The 10914-nt window shown below is 42.4% G+C and overlaps 1 protein-coding gene across 3 annotated transcripts in view; it reads left to right on the forward strand.

Moving 5' to 3' along the window:
- The window catches only part of LOC129771229 (uncharacterized), a 74334-nt gene that overhangs the window by 26118 nt on the left and 37302 nt on the right, over positions 1–10914 (forward strand). For all 3 annotated transcript variants that reach the window (XM_055774658.1, XM_055774656.1, XM_055774655.1), the window contains 2 exons: positions 7480–7688; positions 7770–7922. In XM_055774658.1, the coding sequence (XP_055630633.1) occupies positions 7542–7688; positions 7770–7922 (300 nt within the window). In that variant the 5' untranslated portion in view covers positions 7480–7541. The remainder of the gene's footprint in view (positions 1–7479; positions 7689–7769; positions 7923–10914) is intronic.

The raw sequence follows: 10914 nt of genomic DNA on the forward strand, positions 1-10914 counted from the left end.
ACATGAAACGCTATGACTCAGGAATAACATTTTATTGAGTGGTTTTTATAGCTGTTTCGATGATGTTGTCTAGCATCAGTGTCGAAAAAATAACGATGCTTTCACCAATACAAACAAAACCATTGCGGAAAATTGAAAAATTAAAATTTAGCTTTCAGAGCACTAGCACGAGTTTTCCGACGTTTTCACTATACAGTGCGACAGCAGATGAAAATTTAATATCTTGTGAGTAATCGATTAGAGTTTGGTTGATATGTTGAAGTGTATGATATTTTTCTTCACACTGTTTCGCAAAATTATTGATTTTCGGGCGAGGGGTGAGGGAGGGAGATGAAAGAAATGAGCGCCATGTAGCAGCCATTTGTGACTAGCTTCCACCTTCACCTTAATAAAATCAGATTAAGCAGAAATTTTGCATAGGGTATTTTTTCGCGGTAATCAACATATTGCAGAAGTCTCGTTCGAAAATGATCATTTTAATTGGAACTCTAGTGACACACCAAGAGAATGTCCAACAGCAAATCTAATAGAAGTCGACGATTTCGAAAAAGACCTGGCAATCGGTAGATGTGTATTGTTGACGAGAATGCTGGGGGAGATTGGGAGTGGCCCAAAATTTAAAAAAACGTTTGGAATCGGTATGTGTCTTTTAAAGTGAATAAATAGTAGTCTAAACAACGCTCGTCACATGAAAACCATTGAATATGGCATGGATTCTTCATTAAAGGTCTTTTGGATCATACTGCATCTGTGGCAGTGTTGTTGAGTTCCGCACATAAATTTTCTAATAGTTCTGGGTGCTTATTCATGATTTAGGTAACAGATAACAAGATTACATTTATTTCAATTGAAAATCTCATTCATTCGACATAATCCAGCATTACTTTATTCATCTAACTATCTTATTGAGATTGTGTTAATTGGAGAACAAATTAGTTTTGTGTGTATATAGTCCAACTGACACTGGGTAAGATTTTTTTTTGGCAGACTTATCTCACTTCTTAACTAGGCGAACCTAGCCAGAATTTTCGCCTGCCCCCGGGCTTCTGAATGCCAAAGGGGGACTTGGCTCTGCGGAATGCACGTATCTGCATGCTCGTGCTGTTTTAGTCCTGGCCGAGGAATTGTCGGACAATCGCGCAGGTGCTAAGGATGACCGACTTTTGGATGCCGGCCAATTCCTTCTCGATGTTCAACACCTTTAGCGCTTCCAGAAGTGTCTTCGGGATAATTCCAGTTCCAGAGAGAACGACTGGAACAATTCTTGGGACCTCCCTTAGCCCCCACAGTTCCTTGAGCTCCACGGCCAATGGTCGGTACTTGCAGATTTTGCGACCGTGGGTCTCCTCCAGATTCTGGTTCAGTGGAATAGCGACATCGATGATGGTGACTTTGCGGTCGCTCTTGTCGTAAACCATTATATCTGGGCGGTTGTGGTGGATCGAGAGGTCGGTCAGAACAGTGCGATCCCAGTACAGCTTGAAACGGTCATTTTCCAGGACAGGTGCAGGCAGGTACCGGTAGTTTGGTACGTTGTCTTCCAGTAGAGCACATTGGAGCGCCAGTTGTCGATGAACAATACGGGCCACGTTGTTGTGGCGCTCGGTGTAGGCTGCGTTGGCCAAAACGGGACAGCCTCCCATAATGTGCTCTATGTTTTCACCTGGTTGATGACACATCCGGCAAATGTCATCAACGTCTTGATGCCAGACGTACCGCCTGCAGTTTCTCGTCGGCATTATCCTGTCCTGGATGGCTATCATGTCGGCTTCTACTACTGAAGAGAGTTCACCACGCGTTAGCCACAGATTATATGCGGCCTTGTCGACGTGTGGCCGGTCCAGTTGATGGGGGTGGGCACCACCCAGCAAACAATAAATCGTATAATTTTGCACGTGCCAAGTCTTACAAGAAATCCGAATAAATCATAATCGCATATAATATCAATCAAAGTAAGTGTCGTGTATACTTGAAATCGCATAAAATGCAAAAACTCGATTTTATATACTATTATCAAATTAAGTCGCAATTCGGTATAATAAACATCAATTTTATGATATACATTGTCGTAAAAAATTGTTAATCCGCATCATATGCGTATATTACGCTGATGCAGTTTGTGTGTCGTATAAGCGTATAATTTAAATCGATTCAGTACTGTAGTAAATCGTGTTGCATGCTGAAGAAAATCATGAAACAGTAAATCATATTAGATCCTAATAAAGAACATATTACATCATATTGAAATGTCAATGAAATTCTTATGCACTCGAAAGTTTCAACCGCTGTTGAATTAAATTTCAGATAGCCGCGCGAGATAGCTGGTGGATGATAATCCAGACGACCGGAGTTCGAACCCACATCGGAGCAGTTTTCACTAAACATTAATCTGTGCCATTTTAAACATTCATAATCCACGCCCAACACAAGTCAATCAAACAATTATTATTTCTACAAACATAAATACTCATATATAAAAATGGCGATTCGTGAGGCTATAATAAACATTTCACGAAAATATTTTGCGCCATTTGTATTTTCTTTTCTATGTCTGTAATAAATCGTATATGAGTATGGCAAAAGTCGTATTTGGTGCTTTGACAATTCATGAATATATTCATATTAGATCGCAATTCAATTCAACATAATCGCTATTATAGCCGGTCGAAGTTGCATAAGGACCGTATCGTTAATTATGGGTACGCTCAAAACACAGCTTTATTTCAAATATTGCATTTATTTTTCAGTTCTGATATCAAAATATTGTATCTTATGAATGAAAGAAAGGAGTAACAGTAAAAAATAATCAAGATTCTGATTTTCGCGCCAATGATCGCACCTGCTTCTTGATGTCCCTCATTAGGTTCTGGACAACCGTCTCATCGACTTGTTTGCTCACTTTTATCCAATCCTTTTTGAACTGCTCAAGGTCATCGGCTGCCTTGTCCTTCTTCCGCAGTCGTCCCTTCATCAAAGCCCAAAATTTTTCAATAGGTCTTATTTGCGGACAATTTGGAGGATTCATCTCCTTTTCCACAAAATCGACATTATTCTCGCGATACCAATCCAAGGTCAAACGTGCATAGTGGCATGATGCCAAATCAGGCCAAAATAGTGTCGGACCAGTGTGCTTTCGGATGAGCGGTAACACACGCTTTTGGAGACATTCTTTCCGGTAAATTTCACCATTCATATTCCCGAGAGTGAAGAAAGGAGATGATTTCATGCCACATTGACAAACAGCTTGCCAAACCAGCACTTTCTTACCGAATTTTTCGCAAAAAATTGACTTCTCCGCGTTCGGGACATCTGTTCCTTGCTTTACAGTGTAAAACTGTGCCCCAGGAAGAGTTTTGTAGTCCAGTTTGACGTAGGTTTCATCATCCATGACGATGCACAGTTCGCGTTTGCTTAAAATCCCATCGTAAAGCTTACGGGCACGGGTTTTCACGGAACTTGCCTGAATTTGGCTGCGTTTGGGACATTTTTGCTTTCTATATGCCTTCAGTGAGTTACGTTCTTTGGCACGTTGAACCATACCGATTGATGTTCCACACTTTTTTGCGCAATCCCGTATCGATAATTCCTTTTTTCTTTCAAATTGCCTGCAAATCTTTTTATCCAAGTTTGGCTTGGATGGCCCAGGTTTTCTGCCGCGACCGGGTAGATCCTTCAATGTATTATACATACCAAATCGCTTGATAGCGTTTTGGACCGCATGGACGCTTACTCCTTCCGCCTTCGCCAATTTTCTCATTGATATTCCTGTTTCGGAGCAGTATCTGGTCACAATGGATTTTCGTTTTTCTTCTGTTAGCCCTCTCATGATTGCACTTTTAGGAAAAAACGATCTTTTAACAATGCTAACTGAACGCTAACTGTGTCAACAACAGGAGAAAAATAAACAGCTGTCAAAACAAGCTATAGTCTTTTTCAGACGGAGACTCTAAGGCGTACCCATAAATAACGATACGGTCCTTATTCATCCAAACAAATTCGGTAAGCATTTGCCATGTATGTATATGGCCTCCACTTTTGCATGCATATGCCAGTTAGGCGCATTATATGCCAACCAAATTTTAGGGCATATGATGTTATATATACGCTTGTTATGCGATTTAATGTTTGCTGGGCATGCACTGCCTTCTGCTTCCAAGCTGCAATCTTCTCCTCCACTGTCTGCAGATTGCAGTTTAGTTGGTACTTCGCTTGCGCCAAGTGCAGAGCGCTGTATCCTCTGTCAGCGGCGCAGACAGCCCGGTATAGCGCGTTTTGGTTGGCGCGTTCTGCGAAGTAGTTGTCGCAGTTGTCGTACCTGGGCAACACACAGTGCAGAAATGTCGACGATTCCAAGTCCCCCTTCTTTGCGTGGTAGTGAAACTCTCTCCAGTGCCGATTGAGGATGGTGCATTCCGGCCTCTTTGAATGCTTTCCTCATCCTCCTCTCAAGGTCCTCTAGGTCAGTTTTGCTCCATTTGACTACACCAAAACTGAAGGTCAGCAGGGGAACCGCGAATGTGTTGATCGCGCGTACCTTGTTCCCCGCGTTGAGGAAAGTCCTCAGGACACAGTTCACTCGACTCAAGAACTTGTCTCGCAGCTCCGTCTTGATGTCGGAGTGGCGAATCCCGGTGAGCTGTCGGAATCCAAGATATTTATAGGATTCGCCGCGAACCATGTCTCTTATAAACTCGCCGTCATAGACCTCGTAGCCTCCGGATTCGGTAAGTTGTCCTTTCAGCAGGTGGACACAGCGACACTTGTCGAGGCCGAACTCCATACAGATGTCCCTGCTTATTTCTTCGACAACCCGGATAGCTACACCTAGACGCTGACGTGAATCAGCGTAGACCTTGAGATCGTCCATGTAAAAGGTATGGGTCACTTCTTCGTGGGCGCCGTCGCCATACCTTATTTTATAGCCATGACCGTTTCTATTGAGCGTCCTACTGAGGGGGTTCAGTGCCAGACAAAACCAAAGCGGGCTGAAAGAGTCGCCTTGGAATATCCCCCTCTTTATCTGCAGCGTTCTAGACTGCAACACATTTTCCCCATCACTAAGGTGCAGAGACGTACTCCACTGCCTCATCGCATGCTGCAGGAACCTAACGACGACGGGATCAATTCTGTAGAGCTCCAATACCCGGACGAGAAACGAGTGAGGTATGGAGTCATAAGCCTTCCTGTAATCGATATAGGCCATACTTAGGTTCCGCTGGTTATAAACCGCCTGGCCGACTATGGCTGCGTCGATGATGGCCTGGTCTTTGCAGCCATGCGTATTTTTTCTGCATCCTTTCTGCTCTTCTGCGATGATATGGTGTTGTTCGCAGTGGGCAGAAACTTTGGCGGTTATGATGCTGCTTAATATCTTGTACAGACTCGATAGGCACGTTATCGGTGTGTACTTTGATGGGTTCAATGTGTTGCTGTCTTTCGGGAGGAGGAATGTGACGCCACGGGTGGCGAATTCAGGGAGGTTGTGTGGGTCACGTAGCACCTTGTTGAAGCACTCAGCTATCTTTTGATGTGCGACGGTCAGCTTCTTGTGCCAGAAGTTCTGAACACCATCGGGGCCCGGTGCTGCCCAGTTCCTCAGGTGCCGCGATGCTTCGCGGACATCGTTTTCTTCGACGATGATAGCTGGCATCTCTCCAATTTCACCACAACTCTCCTCCTCCCGTCTTAACCACATTTGCCCGTCGCGATGTTGTACTGGGGTTTCCCAAATACCAGCCCAGAAGTTCGTCACATCGCTAATATCTGGCAAACCTTCGCGGTAGTCGGGCTTCTCGTCGCTAATGTGGTCGTAGAACGCTTTTTCGTTATCTCTGAACATCCGATTTTGTTCCTGGCGTTTTGCAGAGTCAGAGTAACGTTTCAGCCGTTTTGTTAGGACGCTCAATTGCTGTACCAGTGTGTCGAGTTTTTCCGTCAGCTGGTGAGCTCCCAGCTGGCGAAGTTCAGTAGGCCTCACGATCACAGCAACTTGGCGACATAATTTCGCCGATCTGCTGCCTCTTTTGTACGCCATCAGTCTTCCAATTGCGGCGCGCTTGTTTAGGATCTGTTGCTCCAATCTCCTTCGCCATGGAGGCTCACGCCTTTCACGGAGATGTTGGAGCAGTCCGCCTCTTGGCCTAATACGGTATCCTAAACTGTTGGCGGTCGCCACAGCAGCACAGTAAACTTTCAGTTGCAGCTCCTCCATGTTCTCAGCATCAACCAAGTGCAGCGGAAGAACGTGCTCGTTCATGAGCTTTACTGCACTTTTCAGCTTGCGGGAATGCTGCAACTTCGGGATCCTTTTTTTTTTATCTCTATTATAGTGATTTTCAACTCATTTGGCTGGTTCGTCACTTTTACTTCCATTTTTGGAAGAATGTCGGGAGTGAGAATTGAACTCGTGACCTTTAGCATGAGAGGCATGGATGTTACCACTACGCCATATCGCCTCCACTGGGTATGATGAAATCTCCTTCAACTTCCTTTTTTCATACATCTTTATTTTTTCCCACAATTAACATTAGAAATGTATACACAATGATTACCGGTTGAACCTCCAACCTGATTGAGATTTTACCAAACGACACGAAGACGCATACGAACGCAGTTGAATTACATTTTCCGTGAAATTGGCACATTGTGCTTATTAGCTGGCCACCACTGTGATTTGCTTGAGAACATTTTAATCAACTCCGAAATCTTTGGATCACTAGCTACTGGAAACAAATGAACCTCTTTTCGGAAATAATTAGTGTGATCCATTAATCCCCTTTGTACCACTTAGCTACAAACAGAAACAAATTATTATGTTAATCGTTTCATACTTTCGTGCCAAATGATTCACCACTTGACGCCTAGTTATTGTACACTTTCTAAAATTAATATCGGCTTCCTACATTCGCGGCTCCGGCTCCGAGCGAAACGGCTGACCCGAAAGATGCATTGTTAATTTAAAATTTCGAAGAAGTAAACGGTTCCAAACAAATTAAAGCTCAACAAACGGTCATCAATCCATCAAGAAGCCATGATGTGTCTCAGCCCTCTCAGCAGCTGGGGAGGCTTTAAAGACGTCGTTTTTCGCACGTTTTCGAACAATGGATGGCGCTTTTTCGGGGCGGGTATGGCTTCATTTCTTCGGCGAAGAAAGAACTGCCTAAACAAAATATTGAAACAGAAGATAAACGGGCAACTTATAATGAACAACGAGGCACCAGGGAGAGAAACACAAACCCAACCATCGGATGTTTTTCTTTCCATTTTTGTGCAATTCATGTTCGAGGGAGGCGTTGATAACTCTTCTGCAGCGTGTCCAAAAGTCATTTATTCATCCTTTATTTGTCGGATACTTTTTGCAGCTAAGAATACGTTTCGTTCCGTTGTGGGGTTCCTCATTATGAATGTCGGAATCGGCATCTTATTATCGAACCCATCTGTGCTCATTTGTATCACCATCTTCCATTCCCTCTCTGACAGCGGCGGAAAATGAAAGTATTGTTGCCGTTTCCCCTCCGCTCGGACCGAAATTCGTCAACTGCATGAATCCGCCGTATAGGATGCCTCCGCAGCCTCTCGGGACGTATGGTGTGCAAAATGACCATCCCATTCCTGGCACCGCAGCAGCTACCGAATCGCCACACTTGCTGAATCCTCCACCCCTGCGGACGCATTCCAGCAAGTTTCCGGTGAGACTTTTTTCCTCCTTTCATCCGTTCACTTCATTTGAATTCCATTCAGCAAAACTTTTATTAACTCAACCCTTGCAGATTGAACGAGAACTGGTGCTCTCCTCGAACAAAAACGCCTCCAAGATTCCGTTGATGCAAGATAACCGAAACACAAGCATTCCATTGTTGAATCGATCCTCCGGCACCGCCGCCGTCGGACCAGATTTGCCAACCAAGCAGACTCAGGCATGGGTGAGTAGTATCTGTCGTTCTTTTTATGTTTTTACTTCTTCCCGTTCCCCCCATATGCGGAAGGATCGGGATAACAGTGACACATCCACATGACAGCCGGTATAATACTCACCGCTGCTGGTTCAGAGAATGGAAATTTGCACCTTATACGGCTCGGAAAAGATTGTAAAATTCCCGCCAGTAGCGCACATCTTGGTTTATTTTTCAAACGGATTTGCATATATAACAGGTTCATTGTGTTCCCGTTCATGAATCCAGGGAAGAAAAAATCTCATAACTGTGCCATGCAGCTATTCGATGGCGATGTCTATGGAGCCGACATCAAAAGTTATGATATTATGCTTTTCCTAATAAATCGATAATTGATAATGCTTCGTTACATCCCAAATAGCCGTAGAGATAGACTGTGGGATAAAAATATACACTCGCACAAGATAACCATCAAAATCTTTATCGGCGCGAGAAGAAATACGAGCAGATTGCGGTAAACATTGATCCGAACGACGCTTCGCACCCAATTTGTGGTTTACAGTTTGCTCGTTCGGAATGGAAACCACGCTGCGAATGGTATAGTTAGAGCCCTGTTCATTAATTAGCAAAGGGGCAAATATTTACAAATCAAACAGCTGGGAGAAATCGGGGAGCGGAGCCGAGCCGAAGGTCGTGAAAAATAATCGATGTTCAAGATATGAACTCTCTGCGCCACCGAAAGAGCTGTTCAATATCCGTCTGATACTTAATCGCGATCAACCCAAATAAAGATATTCAAAATAATCGATTCGTGACTTCGTGAGAAATTGGAAGGAAAATGAGGAAAGCAGAATTGCACTGCAAGCTATACAAAAAAAGAGGTCCTTATCAGCGTCTAATCGTAGGCGAGTAAACCTTTTTCACACCCAATATTCGTTAAGTGCAAATGGGGTTCGGTCGGTCTCTCCCGTTTGGGATGGAGAAAAAACTTACGATCCAACCAACGGAATGGCTTCATTAAATGGTGTCAAAAATAGCAGGGTAATTTCTTAAAATTTCCCCCCTGGTTAAGGGGGGTTCCTGTAGAGATGTTCATCGCCGCTAGCCCGCGTTATGCTTGCGTTGCGATAGTCGCTGCTGCCGGGAATCGAATCGAAAGCAAGTCAGGCGAAAAAGGTCCGGTCTAATTGTTGCGCAGAAGGGTGGAACGGAAGAAAAATCCTCCCGCGATATCTTCGTGCTTTGATGATAGAAAATCGATGGCGGAATAATATTCAATGCTGCGAGAAGGAACGGAATTAATTGGAAAAGCAAAATTTCATCGGGAGTGAGGAACCCTTTTTCCTGCCTTTGTAGTTTGGGACCGCAAAAAAATGTCAAGTTATCTGTTGCATAAAGTAAAATTGTCTATATACAAATATTCTAAAACAGGCGTACAAGTGGAAACAATTTTTCACGTTTATCGATGTTTAGAAGATGGCTGTTTCGTAAAGCACTTCTTTAGTATCAAATGATAACAATCTTTATTTCATATTCATATTAAAATGTTATAATCATTCAAAACGTATTTTCATCTTCTGCTTAGCCGGTACTAAAATTCCTGGAGAAACTTCGTCTTGCTAACCTGCGCCATTAAAATTAATATTTAGTTCAGATTTCACTGCCGAATAACACGCTTGGAATATATTTGTGTAATTAGTTCGAAAGAATGCGTTGTTCAGTGCAAGTCAGGGTAAACAATTTCAATAGTTTGAACTTGTTTTAATTTTAACACAAGAAATACAGTCACTCGAGTATCATTTATCCGAGTAGAACATTTACCCGATTGTGACATATTCCCAAATGAAAAAAGGAAATATTTAATAAAAAAAAGTTTACGAATGTTAAATCTACTGATAATGAATGAAAATAATTCAAAACAACGTGAAAGGTCCCCTTTGCCAAAGAAGAAAGAATTTTATGAAATGTTTCAATTATAATATTTATAATTAGTAAATCCAACTTGAATGCTCAGAACGAACATTTAAAATACATTTATCCTTCAGTTTTTTTTTGTTCTTCCTTGTTTCATATATTTATTCTTATTTTTTATTGGATTTATCAAAAAACATAATCTATTTTTTGAGAATTTTAGTTCAATAAGCAATACATTCGGATAAATATGCATTCGGGTAATTGCTACAATCGGCTACAAACGTTTTTCGGATGAATGACATTTGGATTAATGATATATGACCATGTTACGATGAGAGCTACAACTCACGAATCATGAACAAGCAGAATTAAGGTTCACCATACGCTTGACCAGTATGACTTTTTCAATGGAAGGTCGATCAATACAAAAAGCCTACGATCGAGAATGGACCTGACCTCAAAGCTACATTCGACCATGTGGATTATCATTTGATCATCATGATGAACCGCTAGAAATATTTTCCGGATTTCACTGGAAGGCTGAATTCACATTTGGTCAACAGCCTCCTCACTGTAGAGCTAGGATCGTCGTAATCCAACGCATTCCAAAATAACTCAGGTATTCTTTAATACCTGTTGACAATACTGTTGTTTTCGACTTCGTTCAACGCTCATCTAATCGGAATATCGAATTGTATATGCGGGATATCTAAAGCCCAGTTAAGTCCGCTGAAGATTGCAGTATACATGTTTAAAGAGCATTGAAATTTATGAGAAATGTGCATTTGAAAAACACAAAAACAGAGCATTATCAAATGAACTTAAGTTCAAGCATTTTTGTACTTGGATTTCTCTTAGCGAACAATGAAGGTCCATAAACTCCATATTATGGAAAAGATCGATTCATTTTCGATGTACCAATTGAGCATTTAAAGTCGTTAAAAAAGATAAAGTATCGAGTCCTATCGTGATTTTGTGTGGTAACATACATTCGAGGGGACACAGAGTGACGATCCCCCACGATGGTTGAACACCAGAACGAGTTTGAAATTGAACAACTCTAATGCAGCAATAATTTCCAAGGCGGGATTTTTTCTACACTACTCCC

Source organism: Toxorhynchites rutilus, chromosome 2 (genome assembly GCF_029784135.1).
Source record: "Toxorhynchites rutilus septentrionalis strain SRP chromosome 2, ASM2978413v1, whole genome shotgun sequence".
Lineage (NCBI taxonomy): Eukaryota > Metazoa > Arthropoda > Insecta > Diptera > Culicidae > Toxorhynchites > Toxorhynchites rutilus.